This window comes from Anolis carolinensis, unplaced genomic scaffold (genome assembly GCF_035594765.1).
Source record: "Anolis carolinensis isolate JA03-04 unplaced genomic scaffold, rAnoCar3.1.pri scaffold_8, whole genome shotgun sequence".
Taxonomy (NCBI): Eukaryota; Metazoa; Chordata; class Lepidosauria; order Squamata; family Dactyloidae; genus Anolis; species Anolis carolinensis.
In genome coordinates, this window is record NW_026943819.1 from 7,143,183 (window position 1) to 7,165,900 (window position 22,718).

General features: G+C 42.4%; 1 protein-coding gene across 2 annotated transcripts in view; it reads right to left on the reverse strand.

Moving 5' to 3' along the window:
- tacc1 (transforming acidic coiled-coil containing protein 1) overlaps positions 1–18,797 on the reverse strand; it is a 90,229-nt gene extending 71,432 nt beyond the window's left edge. Inside the window, exon 1 of one of the 2 annotated variants that reach the window (XM_062961365.1) lies at positions 18,652–18,797. In XM_062961365.1, the coding sequence (XP_062817435.1) occupies positions 18,652–18,782 (131 nt within the window). In that variant the 5' untranslated portion in view covers positions 18,783–18,797. Of the gene's footprint in view, positions 1–11,936; positions 12,172–18,651 lie in introns of those variants that run through there. The other variant, XM_062961366.1, reaches the window with a different exon arrangement.
- Positions 18,798–22,718: the final 3,921 nt, after the last annotated feature.

The following is a 22,718-nucleotide window of genomic DNA, read 5'->3' on the forward strand; positions in this document are numbered from 1 at the left end:
ATCTCAAACTTCAACAAGCAAAGACTGGCAGAGAAGGAGAGGATGGGATTAAATAGGGAGGGTAAAAAGCATAATATACAGTAGACTGTCCTTGCTGAAAAAGGAAAGTTGGAACATACCTATGCTATTGTTTTGTGGAATGTTGCTGCTGCATTGGATACAATGCACTTCTCTGTTTCAGATAATAAAGTAACTGTGGGAAGTGAGGGGTACAAGCAAAACATGTGTTTATGTTAATATCAAAGCTTGGGATTCTGGGAAGGGTGTCTTCTGAGACATGCAGAAGGCGGTTTGCAAGGATTCTTGTGATTCCCCAGCGGAAGTTAAAAAGGAGATATTTCAATAGTTTTTTGCAGTCTATTCTTTCCCCATTTTTAAAAAAGGTTGGTGATGGTGGCAACCTTGAAGTCTCCTGGGATTTTTTCAGTCACCCACACTTTTTCAATGAGCTGGTGGAATTGTTGTGTCACCATCTATATAAAAGGATAATGGGCTCGGGCTGTGGCGCAGGCTGGAGAGCAGCTGCAATGAATCACTGCAATGAATCACTCTGACCAGGAGGTCCCGAGTTCGAGGCCCGCTCGGAGCCATGTTTGTCTTGTCTTTGTTCTATGTTAAAAGGCATTGAATGTTTGCCTATATGTGTAATGTGATCCGCCCTGAGTCCCCTTTGGGGTGAGAAGGGCGGAATATAAATGCTGTAAATAAATGCTATAAATAATGAAATTTCGGCCTAGGACAAAACAACAAAACTACACATCCCAGAAACATTAAACTTGGCAGCACAACCCCTCATCCATGCCTCTACATTCATACAACAAAAAGAAAAGAAAAATAAAGTCCTAATCAGAGGGAGAGGAATAATAGTTTTTATCCAATTGCTGCCAGTTAAAAGGCTAAGCTCCGCCCACTTGGTCTCCTAGCAACCTACTCAGCCCAGGGGACAGGCAGAGTTAGGCCTCACTTAGGCCTCTTCCCCACTGCCTATAAAATACAGATTATCAGATTTGAACTGGATTATATGGCAGTGTAGACTCAAGGCCCTTCCACACAGCTATATAACCCATTTATAATCTTATATTATCTGCTTTGAACTGGATTATCTTGACTCCACACTGACATATAATCCACTTCAGTGTGCAGTAGGACACAACTGGACTTAATGTCAGGAGAAAACCTTGACCCTTTACCTTAACTACCACCAATTCCTCAATACTTTATTTCCCAAACCACCATACTTCGCCACAGAAACACGTGGCCGGGCACAGCTAGTATTATTGATATGGAAAGCTACGGAAACCAGTCAAGGTTCAAAATTTAAATATAATAAACACAAGCCGTGGTTTATACAAACCGGAGTTTGTAAGCTTCAGAAGTGAATTGAGGATACAGTTATAATGTATTGAAAAACACAAACAAAGTTTAAAATTTGGCATTCTACTAGATTTCTTTTGTTTATAAGCTAACACTAGGGCATAACTTCTGATTGTGGTCTGAAGGTGGTTAACAACAAAACATGTTTTTCTTGGAAGGATGGATGGGTCTGGATAGAACTAGCCAGAAATTTTTACATGACAATCTGGTTTAATGTAAATGTTCAGCCATTGTTTCTTCTTCAATCAAATTTACCGTATATACTCAAGTATAAGCCGACCTGAATATAAGCCGAGGCACCTAATTTTATCACAAAACTGGGAAAATCTATTGACTCGAGTATAAGACGAGGGTGGGAACTGCAGCAGCTACTGGCAAATTTCAAAAATAAAAATAGATACAGTAGAGTCTCACTTATCCAACATAAACAGGCTGGCAGAATGTTGGATAAGCGAATATGTTGGATAATAAGGAGGCATTAAGGAAAAGCCTATTAAACATCAAATTAGGTTATGATTTTACAAATTAAGCACCAAAACATCATGTTATTGGACAGAAAAAGTAGTTCAATATGCAGTAATGTTATGTAGTAATTACTGTATGTACGAATTTAGCACCAAAATATCATGATGTATTGAAAACATTGACTACAAAAATGTGTTGGATAATCCAGAACGTTGGATAAGCGAGTGTTGGATAAGTGAGACTCTACTGTAGTTGGGATTGGGAAATCTACTGTACTAATAAAATTACATTATTTGAGGCATCAATAGGTTAAATGTTTTTGAATATTTACATAAATGTAATTTATGATAATAACAATAATACTTTAATACGATAAGACTGTCTAAGTCTGATTACATATATACTTGAGTATAAGCCGACCTGAACATAAGCCAGCCAGGACCCTCTCTCGAGTATAAGCCGAGGGGAGCTTTTTCAGCCCTAAAAAGGGCTGAAAAACTAGGCTTATACTCGAGTATATACAGTATCTCTCATCTTCCAAGGAATGTAATAAAATGGTTTATGAAAACTAGAGTTTATAAGCTAATCATCATTTCCAATTGTGGTCTGCAGGTGCTTAATAACAAACAAGAGTTTATAATTTTTTAATCTCTTTGGGGAGAGAGCTCACTAGAGGGAGCTTGGAGACAGTTTTTCTAAAGGAAAGATCTGGGAGATATTTTCCCCCTTCTTTGTGCAATTTTGGGGTTTCAGCCACCGAAAGCAAACCGCTATGATCCATGGCTTATTCCTGCTAGCACATCCTTCAGCGCCAAGTTGTGCAGTCGCTGTGGTTACATAACATTTTTGGTGGTTGCTAAGGAACACGGAGTGGGATGAGAGGCCCCAAAGTGGTGGGGAGGAAGGCTGGAAACAAACAGAGGAGGAGAAGGGCTCTTCTGACAGCTAACGGTCACGAGATGCATGGAGATGAAACGGCGGCGGCTACAAAGCTCTGCGTTTTTCTTAACTTGGAAATAGGTCCAAAGGGTACCACGGATCAGTCACACATCTCAGTGAGAAAGTACAATGGGAAGTCAAAATTTTCCCATATAAAGCAAGGAGAATGGCTCACGAAAGGGACCCTGAAGAAGGAGACAGAAGGCCTGATCCTTGTAGCCCAGGAGCAAGCCATTAGAACAAATGTAATTAAGGCCAAGATTGAAAAATCAGCTGATGACCCAAAATGCAGACTGTGCAAGGAAACCGACGAAACCATTGATCATATCCTCAGCTGCTGTAAGAAAATCGCACAGACAGACTACAAACAGAGGCACAAATATGTGGCCCAAATGATTCATTGGAACTTATACCTCAAGTACCACCTCCCTGCAGTAAAGAACTGGTGGGATCACAAACCTGCAAAAGTATTGGAAAATGAGCACGCAAAGATACTGTGGGACTTCCGAATCCAGACTTACAAAGTTCTGGAACCCAACACACAAGACATCACAGTTGTGGAAAAGAAAAAGGTTTGGATCATTGATGTTGCCATCCCAGGTGACAGTCGCATTGATGAAAAACAACAGGAAAAACTCAGCCGCTATCAGGACCTCAAGATTGAACTTCAAAGACTATGGCAGAAACCAGTGCAGGTGGTCCCGGTGGTGATGGGCACACTGGGTGCCGTGCCAAAAGATCTCAGCCAGCATTTGGAAACTATAGACATTGACAAAATTACGATCTGCCAACTGCAAAAGGCCACCCTGCTGGGATCTGCACGCATCCTCCGAAAACACATCACACAGTCCTAGACACTTGGGAAGTGTTCGACTTGTGATTTTGTGATATGAAATCCAGCATGTCTATCTTGTTTTCTGTGTCATACAATAAAATAATAGCAACAACAACAACTGCAAAAGGCCACCCAACTGGGACCTGCACGCATCATCCGAAAATACATCACAAAGTCCTAAACACTTGGGAAGTGTTCGACTTGTGATTTTGTGATACGAAATCCAGCACATCTATCTTGTTTGCTGTGTCATACAATGTCGTTGTGTCAATAATAATTGTAATAATAATAATAAACCTTTATTTATACCCTGCCACCATCTTCCGCGGGCACTCGGGGCAGCTCACATTGTTACAAAAGTAACAACACAAATACATTAGCACAATATACACAGGTTAAAACACAATAAGGTAATAAAACAAAAGTTAAAACAAAGGTTAGTACAACAGTAATAATATCAAACAACCACCAATACAATTCAGTCAAACTTCATAGGTGGGGGGACTGCAGCAGCAATCTATATATATAAAAGAGTGATGGAATCCCGACGACCGACAAAACAACAAAACTAAAGGCCCCCCAACCTCAAAACTTAACAGCACAACCCCTCATCCACGCCTTTAGGTTGATACAAGAAAAAGAAAAGAAAAATAAAGTCCTAATTAGAGGGAGAGGAATAATGGTTTTTTATCCAATTGCTGCCAGTTAGAAGGCTAAGCTCCACCCACTTGGTCTCCTAGCAACCCATTCAGCCCAGGGGACAGGCAGAGTTAGGCCTCACTTAGGCCTCTTCCACACTGCCTATAAGATACAGATTATCTGATTTGAACTGGATTATCTTGACTCCACACTGCCATATAATCCACTTCAGTGTGCATTTTATACAGCTGTGTAGAAGAGTCCTCATATAATCCAGTTCTAAGCAGAAAATATAAGATTATAAATATACAGTAGAGTCTCACTTATCCAACATAAACAGGCCGGCAAAACATTGGATAAGTGAATATGTTGGATAATAAGAAGGGAATCAGGAAAAGCCGATTAATCATCAAATTAGGTAATCATTATACAAGTTAACTTGACTACAATTAAATTGACTACAAAAATGGCTTGGATAATCCAGAAGCTTGGATAAACGAGGCTTGGATAAGTGGGACTCTACTGTACTTTATTTCCCATACCACCATACTTCGGCACAGCAATGCGTGGCCGGGCACAGCTAGTATAAAGAAAGAATTATTAGATTAAAATACCAAGATAAGAGGGACCAAGTAAAATTCAGAATAGAATGATAAGATACATGGATGTATGAAATTTTGGCATCTGAAACTGGGGATAGGAATTAAAGACGAGAACAGGATGGATGCAAATTCTCTATATATCCCAGTATAATCCCTGTTGGATTATACTCCTGAATGTATTTTTTTTTGTGCACCATTGGTTATCACACCACTTTAACTGCCATAGCTGAGTGCTATGCAATCCTGGGAGTTGGAGTTGTACAAAGTCTTTCACCTTCTCATTTTAAATGTGTTGGTTCCTCACCAAACTGCAGCTCTCAGGATCCCATTGCATTGAGTCAAGTGGAGTCAGACTGCACTGAATCTACAGTCTCAGTGCAGCCTCAGGAAGGCCGGCTCCAGCATTTAACAAGTTCCCGCTATTAATGTGATGCAAGCTCTTGTTAAATTTGACATACTATTAATTCGGTGCAGACGGCCTCTGGGCGGAATCTGGAACCGCAAGAAATATCGCCTCGGAGGGCGTTGGACAGACAGGCGCATTCCTTCTCCTGCTCTTTATGGCTTGCTATTGAATAGCGTTCCTGCTTTTCTTGTGCAGGCGGATGCATTGGGTTCTTTTTCTCAAGCATCTCTCGATTGGCTTTCTCCTAGCAACCGGATGCTGACGACAATGGCTTTGCAGAGAGAAGGAAGCCCAATTTGTCTCTCTCTTCCCTGCTAGAGAAGAGATCCTTCATTGGAATGTGGTCACTCAGGCAATAATATCCAAAATGTGGCTTCAAAATGAAGGAGGGAGGCGAAAGAAGCAATGTAATCGCACCCTTAAGCTAAGGGACATCTACACTGTCAAATAATGTGGTTCAGCACCAGTTTAATTGCCATGGCTCAATGCTGTGGAATGCTGGGAGTTGTAGTTTGGCGAGGCACCAGCACTCTTTGGCAGAGAAAATCAAAGACTTTGGGAGACTACAACTCCCAGGACCCATGGAATTGAGCCATGGCAGTTCAAGTGGTTCGACACCAGTTTAGTTGCCATGGCTAAATACTGTGGAATGCTGGGAGTTGTAGTTTGGCGTGGCACCAGTACTCTTTGGCAGAGGAAAAAAAAGACCTTGGGAAACTACAACTCCCAGGATCCATGGCATTGAGCCATGGCAGTTAAAGTGGCTTGACAGCAGTTTAATTGCCATGGCTCAATGCTGTGGAATGCTGGGAGTTTTAGTTTGGTATGGTACCAGTACTCTTTGGCAGAGGAAATGAAAGACTTTGGGAGACTACAACTCCCAGGATCCATGGCATTGAGCCATGGCAGTTCAAGTGGTTCGACATCAGTTTAATTACCATGACTAAATGCTGTGGAATGCTGGGAGTTGTAGTTTGGTGAGGCATCAGCACTCTTTGGCAAAGAAGGTGAAAGACCTTGGGAAACTACAACTCCCAGGATCCATGCCATTGAGCCATGGCTGTTCAAGTGGTTTGACATCAGTTTAATTGCCATGGCTCAATGCTGTGGAATACTGGGAGTTGTAGTTTGGCGTGGCACCAGTACTCTTTGGCAGAGGAAAAAAAGACTTTGGAAAACTACAACTCCAAGGATCCATAGCATTGAGCCATGGCAGTTCAAGTGGTTTGACATCAGTTTAATTGCTATGGCTCAATGCTGTGGAACGCTGGGAGTTATAGTTTGGCGAGGCACCAGCACTCTTTGGCAGAGCAAATCAAAGACCTTGGGAAACTACAACTCCCAGGATCCATAGCATTGAGCCATAGCAGTTCAAGTGGTGTCAAACTCCATTAAGTCTACAGTGTAAATGTACCCCCTATTAAAATGATGCATTTCCAGCCGAAGAGTAACCATAGTGTTGTGATGGAGGAACTAGAAAGCACATACAGGTGATATAATTTGTCTGATGTGGATACCAGAAAATATTGCATTATTTTCTAATGACACACGGCTTCAACCCAATACTGTATTTCTCCAACTTGTCTTCATTGTTCTTCCTCTCCTAATGCAAATAAATCCCTTCCAAACATACAGAGGAAGAACAGAAAAGTAGGCATTGGGAAGGTGTAAAAAGCATTTGCAATACAGAGATTATTTCTGCCCACCATCCCTCTCAATTGGCTGTGCTGTCTAAGGCTGATGGGAGTTGTAGTCCAACAGCATATGGATATTTGCCGCTCTCTGACTGGGCTTCATCTGAGCGAAATAAGCAAGTTGGATATATTTTTGCAATGAAACTGCAAACAGGTTATGTCAGGTGTGTCTACCTGGTGGCGAAGTCCTCGTTTCACTTCTCGTGAAGAAGACATTTGCATGGAGTGGTATACGAAATAATAACCCGTTTGTTTGTTTTAATTGTGATTGTTTCAGACAGGAGTGCCTTGGGATAGTTTCGTCTTAGAGCAGGACTGTTTGCAAAAACAACAATAAAGGCAACAAATATGGTTTCTCGTGGAACGTTTTGCAATGCTTGCAAGGTCTTCCACGAATATGGCCATGCAGCCCAGAAAACTCACAGAAACCCAGTGATTCCGGCAATGAAAGCTTTCGACAACACATACTTTAAAAAGCATGTCAAGGGATATTTCATGCTCTCTGCTATTCCCTTATTACTTTTCTTGAAGCAACTAATGCTCGTAAGCAATGCTTAAATTTTGCAGTGGAGAACTTGCCATTAAAAGCACTGCAAAAATTAATGAACTCAAATTACCGTGAAAAATAATTTCCCCATTTCTGGTCGGGCAAGTTTGACAGGTGGCTGGGAGGACAGAGATCATGCTAGGTCTCAACCGGACCAGCTGCTTTTTCTTCTTTTTTGGAAGCATTCCCATGCTCTCAGGACATAGCAGAAAACTAACAGACAAGAGAAGAATGGAGGAAATTATCTTAGATGAAATCATCTGATTCCCAAGAAGAAAAGGGTTGTTCTGGGGCTTACTCCAGAGTAGACATGCATAGTCCCCAAATATACTTTGCAGCCTTGGTGGAGAAAATATATCCATTGCTTAGTTTGGTGTCAATTTCCTACCTGGATGCCTCTCAGGACAAAAACAAAACCCAAAAATATCTTCTGCTGAGTCAAATGTGTATCATAGTGTCTATAGTTACTGGCTCCACAGGGTCTCAGGATAAAAATCTTTTCCTATCTATATATATAAAAACTAGCTGTGCCCGGCCACACGTTGCTGTGGCAAAGTCTGGTGGTATGGGAAATAAAGTATTGAGGAATTGATGGTAGTTAAGGTAAAGGATAAAGGTTTTCTCCTGACATTAAGTCCAGTTATGTCCGACTGCACACTGAAGTGGATTATATGTCAGTGTGGAGTCAAGATAATCCAGTTCAAAGCAGATAATATAAGATTATAAATGGGTTATATAGCTGTGTGGAAGGGCCTTGAGTCTACACTGCCATATAATCCAGTTCAAATCAGATAATCTGTATCTTATAGGCAGTGTGGAAGAGGCCTAAGTGAGGCCTAACTCTGCCTGTCCCCTGGGCTGTGTGGGTTGCTAGGAGACCAAGTGGGTGGAGCTTGGCCTTTTAACTGGCAGCAATTGGATAAAAACAATTATTCCTCTCCCTCTAATTAGGACTTTATTTTTCTTTTCTTTTTGTTGTATGAACGTAGAGGCATGGATGAGGGGTTGTGCTGCCAAGTTTAGTGTTTCTGGGATGTGTAGTTTTGTTGTTTTGTCCTAGGCCGAAATTTCATTACCCTTTTATATATATAGATACAATATAATACTAATAATAATACCATATAATAATATTAATTATATATTATATATTACATGTAATATTAATAATAATACTACAATATAGTGGTATAGTTCAATATAGTAATATATAATGCTAATATTGTTCTATGGTAGTAATATAATATATTGTATGTACATATAAATTGTAAGCCGCTCTGAGTCCCCTTCGGGGTGAGAAGGGCAGGATATAAATGTAAATAAATAAATAAATAAATAAATAATTTTTGACTTAGGCTCGCCCAAAATCTGAAATGACTTGAAGGCACACAACAACAACAATCCTAATTAACTTGACTATCTTGTTGGCCAGAAGCAGGCCCACACTTTCCATTGAAATCCTGATCGGTTTGTGTTGGTTAAAATTGTTTTTATTTTTAAATACTGTATTTTTCTTTCATTGTTGTTGTCGTTATTGTTGTTTTTGCACTACAAATAAGACATAGGAATTTGTTCGTTTTTTTTTTTTTCAAATGATAATTCGGCCCCTCAACAGTCTGAAGGATTGTTGACGGGCCATCTGCTTTAAAAGTTTGAGGACTCCTGGTGTAGATGCAACCTAAGACTCCTTAAGAGTCCCAGACTTCTCTTTGAGAATGCCAGGAATGGATCTAGGATCAATAGGTCACCACAGAGGTCAACAGCCGCTGATAGCGTTGTCTTCTAGGAGCACATCCAATCCTTCCTTTTACAATGGAAACAGTGCCAAATAGTACATTTTTCAGAGCGACACTTTCCGGAGTTGCAATTACAGGATGCGACAACAACAATAAACATCCAGCGATACCTGGATTATTATTAGATTATTATTATTAAAGATCAACGGATTCCTCATAGCTTTGTTTCATAGCACAACACAGAGGTCTGCATTTACGGCGCTACAGTTTTCCGAGGATGAAATCCTCAAAGCACTTAATAAGAAGCAAGAGCAATTGTAAACGCAAGTATTTCCAAGCACTGCATAGACACATTGGATTGTTTTGATGCCAGCTGGTTCCATGGGCATGAAACCAACTTCCAAAGCAAGAGCCCAGAGAGTAAACAGTGTTAATTCCACAGTGTAGATGCACCCTGTCTCTGTGAAGTGCCTGTCATCTTATGGCAGCCCCATGGATTTCACAGTCTTTTTTTCTTCCGGTATTACTTCAAAGTGGTTTTGCCAGTTCCTCCCGAAAGTATATCTCATGATAAAAGATTCAAGCTTGCAAACACTCCCAGAAGTGTGTTTTTTAAAAACAAACAAATCCACACATGATTGCAAACTAAGTCATGAGTTGACTCCCATGAGTCCCATAGCTTTCAGCCATGGCTGTTCAAACTGCAATCATTCCACATGGAGATGCACACAATCAAACTACAACTCCCAGGAGTCCATAGCCTGCAGCCATGGCAGTTCAAATTGCATTCATTCCACAGTGCAGACATGCAGCCCATAAAACTACAACTCCTAGGAGTCCAGATCAAGGAATGTCAAACCACATCCATTTTACAATGAAGCTGCACCTCATAAAACTACATCTCCCAGAGTTCCCTAGCCTTAGGTCATGGTAATTCAAACTGCATTCATTCCACAGTGTAGATGCACCCCATAAAACTACAACTTCCAGGAGCCCATAGACTGAAGCCATGGCAGCTCAAACTGCATTCATTCCACAATGTAGAGATGTACCCGATAAAACTACAACTCCCAGAAATCCACAGCCTAGAACCATGACAGTTCAAACTGCATTAATTCCACGGTATAGATGCACCCCAAAAAACTACAACTCCCAGAAATCCACAGCCTAGAACCATGACAGTTCAAACTGCATTCATTCCACAGTGTAGATGCACCCCATAAAACTACAACTCCCAGGAACCCATAGACTGAAGCCATGGCAGCTCAAACTGCATTCATTCCACAGTGTAGAGATGCACCCCATAAAACTACAGTTCCTTGGAGTCCATAATATGGAGCCTTGGCAGTTCAAGGAATGTCAAACTGCGTCCATTTTACAATGTTGCTGCACCTCATAAAACCACAACTCCCAGAGTTTCCTAGCCTTGGGTCATGGTAATTCATACTGCATTCATTCCACAGTGTAGATGCATCCCATAAAACTACAACTCCCAGGATTGCCTAGCTTTGAGCCATGGAAATTCACGGAATGCGAAACTGCATTCATTCTACAGTGTAGATGCACCCCATCAAACTGCAACTTCCAGGAACCTATATCCTGGAACCAAGACAGTTCAAACCTCATTCATTTCACAGTGTAGAGATGCACCCCAAAAAACTACAACTCCCAGGAATCCATGGCCTAGAACCATGACAGTTCAAACTGCATTCATTCCACAGTATAGATGCACCCCAAAAAACTACAACTTTCAGGAGCCCATAGACTGAAGCCATGGCAGCTCAAACTGCATTCATTCCACAGTGTAGATGCACCCCATAAAACTACAACTCCCAGGAACCCACAGCCTGGAGCCATGAGGGTCCAAACAGTGTGCGTTCTGCAGTGAAGATGCACTCAGAGAAAACTACAACTTCCAAGAATCCATAGCCTAGAACCATGACATTGAAACTGCATTCATTCCACGGTATAGATGCACCCCAAAAAACTACAACTCCCAGGAATCCATGGCCTAGAACCATGATAGTTCAAACTGCATTCATTCCACAGTGTAGATGCACCCCATAAAACTACAACTTCCAGGAACCCGGAGCCCAGAGCCATGGAATCTCAAACTGCATTCATTCCACAGGGTAGATGTGCACCCCATAAAACTACAACTCCCAGGAACCCACAGCCTGGAGCCATGAGGGTCCCAACTGCGTGCATTCCACAGTGAAGAGGCACTCAGAGAAAACTACAACTCCCAAGAATCCATAGCCTAGAACCATGACAGTTCAAACTGCATTCATTCCACAGTATAGATGCACCCCATAAAACTACAACTTCCAGGAACCCATAGACTGAAGCCATGGCAGTTCAAACTGCATTCATTCCGCAGTGTAGATGCACGCGATAAAACTACAACTCCCAGGAATCCATGGCCTAGAACCATGACAGTTCAAACTGCAATCATTCCACATGGAGATGCACACAATCAAACTAGGAGTCCACAGCCTGGAGCCATGGCAGCTCAAACTGCATTCATTCTACAGTGTAGATGCACCCCATAAAACTACAACTCCCAGGAACCCACAGCCTGGAGCCATGAGGGTCCAAACTGCGTGCATTCCGCAGTGAAAACTACAACTCCCAGGATTGCACAGGGCAGCCTAGAGGGCACGCCGAGCCCTCTGCAGTGCACCAAGTGCTCCCAAACTCACCCATCCCTCCGGAGGCTCCCTTGGCCGGGTCTGGCTCCATCCTGCGGCCCTTTGGGGGGCGGGGGCGGGCTGGGGGGCTCAGGGGGGGTCTCGCTCCGGCTTTGGAAGCCCCCCATGGGGCCCGGACGAGGCTGCTCCGGCTTCTTGGGACTCGCCCGGATCCGGGAAGGGAGGGAAGGAGGCTGCAGGTGCGGCAGCAGGGCGAAGTCCGGCCCCTTCCAAGAGGAGGAGGAAGAAGAAGAAGAAGAGCCCGGGCAGAAGGAAGGAGGCCAACTTTTCTCTTGGCCCGGGCGCCTCTGCCTTTGCCTCCCGTTGGGAAACTGGGGTGCATCTCTACCGCAGAATGCATGCATTGCGCCTTTGGCTTCTCCTCCCTGCTTTGGGATTCACAATAATAATAATAATAATAATAATAATAATAATAATAATAATAATAATAATAATTATTATTATTATTATTATTATTATTATTTCAGCCGGCATTTGGAAACAATAGACATTGACAAAGATCTCAGCCGGCATTTGGAAACAATAGACATTGACAAAGATCTCAGCCGGCATTTGGAAACAATAGACATTGACAAAATCACGATCTGCCAACTGCAAAAGGCCACCCTACTGGGATCTGCGCGCATCATCCGAAAATACATCACACAGTCCTAGACACTTGGGAAGTGTTCGACTTGTGATTTTGTGAAACGAAACCCAGCATATCTATCTTGTTTGCTGTGTCATACAACATCGTTGTGTCAATAATAATAATAATAATAATAATAATAATAATAAAACTTTATTTATATCCCGCCACCATCTCCCCAACGGGGACTCGGGGCGGCTTACATGGGGCCATGCCCAGAACAATACAATATAGCAAAATATAAAAACAACATATCATAATAGAATTACAACAATACAAAAATAATCATGTACAGTATAACACAAAATCAAAAAAGCAATATAACAGGGCGGGCCGCATGAACACTCAGTTAAAACCTGGGGTGAGAAAAAGATAGGAATAAAACCACGGGGAGCAGAGACATAAAATAGCAAACAGTCTGGAGGATAGATGATGGGGGAGTAACAAAAAAGTGTGTAACTGTTACTCTCCGAAAGCACATCGGAAGAGCCATGTTTTTAGATCTTTCCTAAAGTCTGAAAGAGTGTGGGCTTGCCTGATTTCAATGGGCAATGAGCCCTTTAAGGTGGGAGAGCTTTAAGGTCGAAGCCAGGGGTCCCCAAACTTTTTAAACAGGGTCCCTCAGACCATTGGAGGGCTGGACTATAGTTTTTTTTTTAAAAAAAAACTATGAATAATAATAATAATAATAATAATAATAATAATAATAATAATAATACTTTATTTATACCCCGCCACCATCTCCCCAATGGGGACTCGGGGCGGCTTACATGGGGCCATGCCCAGAAACCATACAATATAACAAAATATAAAAACAACACATCATAACACAATTTATCAATACAATAAATAATAATATACATTACAACACAAAATCAGACAAAACAATAAAAACCAGGGTGGGCCACATGAACACTAAGTTAAAACTTGGGTGAGAAAGGCATACGAATAAAACCATGGGGAACAGGGACATAAAATGAACAAATTCCTATGCAGTTCACACTTCACATATCTTATTTGAAGTAAAAAAAACAAAAACAAAACAGGAATAAATACAGCCTCAATGCTAATCATAATCATAATAAAAATAATAAAGAGGGTTGGAAAAGACCCCTTGGGCCATTTAGTCCAACCTCCTTCTGCCTTTGTGCACCAAAAGCACTAGCAAAGGGTCCCTTAATAATTATTAATTAAATAATAATTAAAATACCATTATAAACAAGCAAAGCTTTGGAAGGCACGCACCAGGCGAGGGAGGAGACGGGAAAGGTACTCGCCTTTCCCTCCTACCCCATGCCACACGCACCTTCCTCGGTGGAGGAAGGAGCTGCCACCACAGGGGCCAGATAAATGGCTTTAATGGGCCTTATGTGGCCCCCGGGCCTTAGTTTGGGGACCCCTGGTCTAAGCCATGCATTTCAGACATGAATCAATCAGGGGCAGCTAACGAATCTGAACAAAGGATTCCCCCAGGCCAGGATGTGAGGCTGGGAAGGCCATTTAATGCTAACAAAGGGGATTAATTACAACATTCACACTGGCCTCCAACAGACAAGAGTTCTTCCCCCCACCCAGGAACTTCCACAGATAGATAAGCCTTCCTTGCTTAGTTTCTCCATGCCTCACAACCTCTGAGGATGCCTGCCATAGATGTGGGCGAAACGTCAGGAGAGAATACTTCTGGAACATGGCCAGAGCAGGGATACATACATATAGTAGAGTCTCTTCAAGCTAAACGGGCCGGCAGAAGCTTGGATAAGCAAATATCTTGGATAATAAGGAGGGATTAAGGAAAAGCCTATTAAACATCCAATTAGGTTACGATTTTACAAATTAAGCACCAAAACATCATGTTATACAACAAATTGGACAGAAAAAGTAGTTCAATACGCAGTAATATTATGTTGTAATTACTGTATTTACTAATTTAGCACCAAAATATCACGATATATTGAAAACATTGACTACAAAAATGGCTTGGATAATCCAGAAGCTTGGATAAGCGAGTCTTGGATAAGTGAGACTCTACTGTATATGTATATGTATGTGTGTGTATGTGTATACAGTAGAGTCTCACTTATCCAAGCTTCCTTGCAGACAGCCAATTCTCTCACTCCAGAAGCAATCCAACCAGTCCATACTCCAGGAAATAATGCCCACGACTGCTGTCTTTTCCCCAGTTTGGGTTTCAAGATGACTTGCAACAGTTAAAACAAGCATGGCTACAAACTCACAAAATGAAAAAGTTTTAAAAGCAAATACAGTAACCATTTAGGAAACTATGGTAGTTAACAACTGCAACATTATAACAAATAGAGGAGAAGACACAATCTATTTTCTATTTGTATCCACATAATAAAAGTGAAAATGTGTGTGTTTGTGTGGCTGGGGTGTAAACTTACACAGACAAGCTCCCACTTCCACAAATAGCTTTTCTCCCACTACTTAAGAGACACCAATGGCCTTGCCTCCAATGACAATGCAGGTCATAGTGAGCAAAATGAACATGTCCAAGAGCCCTGCCAATGTCCTCCAAAAACACCATCCTGCACCACCCAAGTGAAGGCTTTCATACAGGGACAATTTCTGTTTTTCCTCTACCATAGACATCCCAGTGTTCCTTACTCTCTTCATTGGTGTGAAATTTGCATAACCCCGCCCACTGCCTCTCCCTTAACTATTTCCTATTCTTTTCTATGGCACAGAGCAAACAGAGAAATTGATCACCAACTGAACATACTAGAGAGGTTTGTGGAGAATTCACCATGATTTTTAGGAGTTTTAAATCCACTTCAATGTATCTATATATATACAAATGTGTTGTGTGGCATGATGTTTTGGTGCTTGATTTGTAAAATCATAACCTAGTTTGATGTTTAATGGGCTTCTCCTTGATCTCTCCTTATTGTCCAACATATTCGCTTGTCTGGTGTTCTGCCGGCCCGTTTATGTTGGATAGGTGAGACTTTACTGTATTGTGCTATGCTAATGATAAAATAATATTGTATGTAAATATAACTTGTAAGCCGCTCTGAGTCCCCTTCAGAGTGAGAGAGGGCGGGGTATAAATGTAGTAAATAAATAAATAAATAAATAAAAGAGTGATGGCATCAGGGCAGCGGACAAAACAACAAAACTACAGGCCCCCCAACCTCGAAATTTGACAACACAACGCATCATTCACGGCTCTAGGTTGATGCAACAAAAAGAAAAGAAAAATAAAGTCCTAATTACAGGGAGAGGAATAATAGTTTTTATCCAATTGCTGCCAGTTAGAAGGCTAAGCTCCGCCCACTTGGTCAGCCCAGGGGACAGGAAGACTTAGGCCTCACTTAGGCCTCTTCCACTGATTATCAAATTTTAACTGGATTATATGGCAGTGTAGACTCAAGGCCCTTCCACATCTATATAACCCATTTAGAATCTTATATTATCTGCTTTGAACTGGATTATCTTGACTCCACACTGCCGTATGATCCACTTCAGTGTGCATACTAAACATAAAGACAGTCATACAACAGACATTCAACACCACCACTACCTCAACAATTTCTCACCAACACCACCAGACAATGCCACAGCAACGCGCGGCCGGGCACAGCTAGTATTTTATATAGCTGTGTCGAAGAAGCCTTAGAAATTCCCCAAGAGTTATTGTTTTGGTTTTTAAAAATTCAGTTTCTTCACATTTTCTTTTCATTTGGGGATCCTGGAAATGGTTGTCTATAATCAGCTTGCCTTGATGTCATTCACCGGAGTAAATCCCCTTGTACTAACATCTGGGCCTTCCTGGCCATGGTGCAAGGACAATATCCTGATTAGGAGTGTGCAAACAAAAGTTTGTGGGCTTAACCACTTAGAAAGGAGCTGGAAGGGAGGACAACACATCAAGGTGTGCCTTGAAGCATAAAGCCAAATATCTTTCAGGAAACATGGTATGGTCACTTGAAGTTAGACTCTACTTTTACGCACAACAACAACAACAACAGGGAGAGAGGAAGGAAGTAAAAATGTGCCTTTCCACAACAACAACAGTCGTGAACAAGACAGAAATTATCTGCTCACAGTCTGCCCCACTATGGTGAGATGTGGCATATTCCTACTGAAATAATAGTACTGATTTGTACATTTCCATCAATATATATAAATATTAACACATAGGGCTATCTTCCGGTGGAGGTTAATTATAAAGTGTAGAAACCTAGAGATTCTACAAAAGCTTTCTCTTTGTTAAAATAAAATTTGTCCTTATTCCACCTACATGTGGGTCCCAACCCCAGGAAAAGTGGAAGGCTAACTATTTATTAAAGTGCTCAAAGAGCTTTAAAACCCAGCTCTGCCCTTTCATGCTAAAAAAAAGGAAAGCAACATAGGCGTTTCCCACAGCTTGGCAAGATTTGTAAGTCTAAGACAAAGAAAAATCTTTAACAGAGGTGGAGTCCTGTTTTTCAAACCAACCAGACTCTATTTTTGATTTGCAATCACTTTCAGGATGGCTTGTGTTTTTTTGCTCAGGCAAAGGTTCCTGGTGTCTAGGTAAAGGTAAAGGTTTCCCCTGACATTAAGTCCAGTCATGTCCGACTCTGGGTGTTGGTGCTCATCTCCATTTCTAAGCCGAAGAGCTGGCGTTGTCCGTAGACACCTCCAAGGTCATGTGGCCGGCATGACTACATGGAGCGCCGTGACCTTCCCGCCGGAGCGGTACCTATTGATCTACTCACATTGGCATGTTTTCTAACTGCTAGGTTGGCAGGAGCTGGTGCTAATAGTGGGTGCTCATTCCGCTCCCGGGATTTGAATCTGGGACTTTTTTGGTCCACAAGTTCAGCAGCTCACTGCTTTAACACACTGTGCCACCAGGGCCCCATTGGTATTATTACATTTATTATTTTTCGCTATTATTATTGGTATTATTACATTTATTATTTTTCTCTATTATTGTTGCTACTATTACATTTATTTTACTCTATTTTTATTATTATTAATACATTTATTATTCCTGCAAGAGCAGTACCTATTGATCTACTCACATTGGCAAGTTCTCAGAAGCTGGAGCAACAGCAGGCGCTCACTCCACTCCCAGGATTTGAACCTGGGACCTTTTGGTCTGCAAGTTCAGCAGCTCAGTGCTTTAACACACTTCACCACCGGGGCACCTGGTGTCTAGGACACATTTCTTTGTCATTTTGAAGTTCCATGATAAGCATAGAACTCCATCACCACTTTTCAAATGAGTTGATTTTCTTCCTATCTATTTTATTCATCTCCCAGTTTTCAGAACCATACATAAAAGGGGGAATATGATGGCATGGACCATCCTAACATTAGCATTCAGTGCTATGTCTTCATACTTCAAGGCTGTGCAAAGAAGATTTCACAAGAACTAGAACCCATGAAGGAAGGGGTGAAGAAAGAAAGCTGGGGGAAACGCAAACCTAGGAGCTTTGGTTGCTCCCACATTCTGTTCTTTTTCCATCTCGTGTTCCTTCTGTTCTCAGTACTGAGATTCTGTTCTCAATACTGTTCTCAATACTGTTCTCAAATCATCTGAGATTTTTAACTGGTTCTTATTGACAACCACAGCAGCAGTAGCAAAACCAACAAAACTTCCCGACCATTCCTCGCCTAGACAACATCTGTGCCGGCCACAACGAATGGAAACAGTGACATCAGCAAGTATGTTATGGTTTCTTAGCAACCAGTCTCGTTCCCTCTTTAATCCAGAAAAACTGGTGGACTAGAGTGAAAATTTAGCAATTTCTGCCCATCCAAGACCCCATAAATATTTGTTGTCTACTACAAACCAGTGAGAAAGTGGTCCATTTACCCAACTGCAGAACTGGTTGCATCCTTAACTACCTAAGCCATGGATTGTCAGACTCACATCCCCATTACCACCAGCCATAACAGCTGGGAGTGATGGGAGATGTAGTCTGGAGGGCTATAGGTCCTTTGCTCTACTCTTAGTTACAAAACAAAGCAATTTTCCTGTTCTCTTTACTTTCGTGAGGCTTCACAGCCGAGACAGGATCCTATTCTGTTCTTGTAAAAGCAACATTCTAGCAAACCATGGCCTACCTTTCTCCAGCTGCAAAGTTTTTGCTCTTTTCACGCCTTAAGGAACAGTCCAGAAATGGGAGCGGGGAAGGAGCCGTGCGGAAGGAAGGGGATGAACCAAAGCGGGGAGGGATGGGCCAGGCTTGGGGCATCGGTCGGGAAAAGAGCAAGGCTTTCCATCGGGCAGGAAAAAGGATGTTTTGTAATCCTTGGCGCAAGGAATCTGACGGTGCCCTGGGGACAACCCAGCCAGACGACCCTTTGGCACCAACAATGTTCCCAATGCTTTTGCGACTGAAAACTCAGGTTGGGTTCGGTGTGGGCTCCTCTCCCTGCTCTTTAATAACAGCCCCATACTTGTCATGGTTTAAAAATGCACACTTGGCTCAGCCGGGCTGGGAGGAAAACAGGAGGCCTCTTCAGAAGAGGAAAAAATGACTTTCGGGTTTTTGGAGAAGTTTGTTGTCGAAGACTTTCGTGGCCAGGATTGCAGGGTTGTTGTATGTTTTCCGGGCTGTATGGCCATGTTCCAGAAGTATTCTCTCCTGACGTTTTGCCCACGTCTATGGCAGGCATCCTCAGAGGATGCCTGCCATAGACGTGGGCAAAACGTCAGGAGAGAATACTTCTGGAACATGGCCATACAGCCCGGAAAACATACAACAACCCTTTTGGAGAAGTTGTTTCGATTTCCTCCGTTCCTTTTTGTGGAATGAAGTTGCTGCCTCCATCTCTTCTTGTCATCTTTCCAGGCAGGGTGTAAAACAATAACCATATAGGCCGCTGTTAGCCCAGCCGTGCCCGTTGTTAGCCCTAGCTCCTGCCAACCTAGCAGTTCGAAAACATGCCAATGTGAGTAGATCAATAGGTACCGCTCCAGCAGGAAGGTAACGGCGCTCCATGCAGTCATGCCGGCCACATGACCTTGGAGGTGTCTACGGACAACGCCGGCTCTTCGGCTTAGAAATGGAGATGAGCACCAACACCCAGAGTCGGTCACGACTGGACTTAACGTCAGGGGAAAACCTTTACCTTACCTTTATCTACACCATATAGTGAATGCGGTTTGACTGCACTTTGACTTCCATGGCTCCATTCTCTGGAATCCTGGGAGTTGCTGTTTGGGGAGCCACCAGAATGCTTTGGCAGCAAATGCTAAACATTTGGTGTCGAAGGCTTTCATGGCCGGAATCACTGAATTGCTGTGAGTTTTCCAGACTGTATAGCTATGTTCCAGAAGCATTCTCTCCTGATGTTTCACCCACATCTATAGTAGGCATCCTCAGAGGTTGTGAGGTCTGTTGGAAACTAGGCAAGGGGGGTTGATATATCTGTGGAATGTCTAGGGTGGGAAAAAAACCTTGTCTGCTTGAGTGTTGCAATTGATCACCTTGATTAGCATTGAATGGCCTTGCAGCTTCAACGCCTGGCTGCTTCCTGCCTGGGGGAATCCTTTGTTGGGAGATGTTAGCTGACTTTGGTTTTTTTCTTCTCTTTTGAGTGTTGTTCTTTATTTACTGTTCTGATTTTAGAGTTTTTAAGATACTGGTAGCCAGATTTTGGTCATTTCCCCCCAGGCAGGAAGCAGCCAGGCCATTCAATGCTAATCAAGGTGGCCAATGGCAAAATTCACACTTGCCTCAAACAGACAAGAGTTCTTTCTCCCACTATGGGCATCATTCCACAGATATATTAACCCTACTTGCCTAGTTTCCAACAGACCTCACAACCTCTGATGATGCCTGTCATAGATGTGGGTAAAACATCAGGAGAGAATGCTTCTGGAACATGGCCATCAAGCGCAGAAAACTCACAGCAACCCAATGCTAAAGACCTTGTAAAACTACAACTCACGGGTTTTAAAAGCATTATCCGAGGTGCAGAATCCTACACCACGAATCAAACTAGCCATCTACAGAGATGTTGCCCAGGGGGCACCCGGATGTGATAGCTGGGATGTGTGATCGAGGTGACCACCCTCTCCCCCCCCCCCCCAGGACTTTGTAAAAGATAGTTCAAAAGTCAAGAATTTATGTTCTATATTCCATATATTTATAGTAGAAGGTGATTGAGACTTTTTTACTGGAGTTTACTGTGGATTATCCCTGCACTCTGAGGCAAGAGATAATAACTTCATGAATTGTGAAATCATGCTGCTAGAACTCCACTCCTATGACTTTCCATATTGGGTTCCCCAGATGTTGTGAACTTCGTTCTTATCAAATGTTTTCAATTGTTTATATCATTCATGATTCCCCTTTATGCAATGTAACCCACCTTTATGGATTCTCCCTTGCTTCCTTGAAATCTATCTATCTGCCTATATGTATTTGTACTCTTTGGGATCCCCGGAAAATATGTGTTTTTCCCAGCTGGGTTTATGTTCCAACTTTATTTTAATTTTCATTCTATTTCATATAATTGTCAAATCATGAAATCAAATGGGAAATATTTTGACCCCAACATGAACCCCTGCTCCTATGACCCAGGCTTCCTTTCCCAAAAAAACAAAAGGATAATCTGCCACAGTTTAACCCAATCTAATTCAGATTGCATGGACAATATAAGGCTTGAGTCACCAAATTCGGAGTATAGTCCTAAAGGTGATTCAGCCCCCAGAGCAAACATTGTCATATCCCAGGAAATTCCAGGACACCTCAGGAAGGCGCCCTGTGGCTCATCAACACCCATCACCACTTCCCCTCTGACACCCCAAGGCATATCTAAAATCTGTGAACGTGACAGGAACCCGGACATCCTTGATGGGTGCCATTAATTCCTTTAGAAATCGGTCTGGCAGGAGTTAATCTGATATTTCCTGCCCTGGCACTTCATTGTTTCAATAGCTCCCGCCTCCTCCTCTCTGATTGGCCCGAGTGGGGACAAAAAGCGGCTCCCCATTGGGCCAGCAGAGCAAGGCGGGAAACGAAAGCCCTCTAGCCTATCCGCGATCAGATGGGCGGGGGAGCGGGGCGGGAAATTCAAAGGACTGTCAGACTGAAATTTTGTATAAATATGGCTGTATTTTGATTATATGGTACGCTAGTAGACTGAATGATCGCTACTAGTGTCCTTTTCAGCTGAATCGCTCAATAAAGACTCCTTGGCGGATTTTCCTTCATCTTTGGCGGACCTTCTTCATTTCGGCTCCAGGTTGTATTGCGGCTCATATTCTCTTATTGGCTCCGCCAAGGTCCGTTCTCTCAGGACCGGATCGGCTCTCTCCTTAAGGGGCCCGATCCCCTAGAAACGCGGTCGACAACAGGCTCTCTCCTTAAGGGGCCCGATCCCCTAGAAACGCGGTCGACAACAGATGCTTCTCTCATGTCTGGAAGCTTCTCTCACCCCGTCTCGCGGATTCGAACTGGCAACTTTCAGGTCAGCAACCAAACCTTCAGGTCAGCAGTTCAGTTGGCACAAGGGTTTAACCCATTGCACCTCCTGCCAGGGAATTAATGGGTTGGTCATAAGTGGAAAGGGCATTTAAGGCACTCATTCATACAGACAGATAAGCACACATAATAAAGCAAATGTACTGTAATTTGATAACAGCCTTGCAAGGCATCTAATGTTCAGCAGAGGGCGTGCCAAGCCAAGGAATAATGGTTCATATCTAATGGAATCTAAGAATGTTTTCTCACATGTTTGAAAGGTGTGGAAATGGAGGGAAGTTCAGTTGTGGCCAGATATAAGAATAAAATAATAATAATAATAATAATAATAATAATAATAATAATAATAACAACAACAACAACAACAACAACCACCATAGCTCGATGCTGTGTGTTCCTGGGAGTTATAGTTTCCCAAGGTCCATACCCTTCTCTGTGTGGATCTGCACTGGAGAATAAATGCAGTAGGGACCCATTTTAAATGCCGCCATTATTATTATTATTATTATTATTATTATTATTATTATTATTATTATTATTATGCCATATCTCCATGCTGTGCAGTTCTGGGAATCATAGTTTCCCAAGGTCCATAACCATAGCACTGAGTAGCCTTGCAGCTGCAATGTCAACCAGTGTTGTTGCCTGGAGGCATCCTTTGTTTGGGAGATGTTAACTGGCACTTGATTGTTTGCT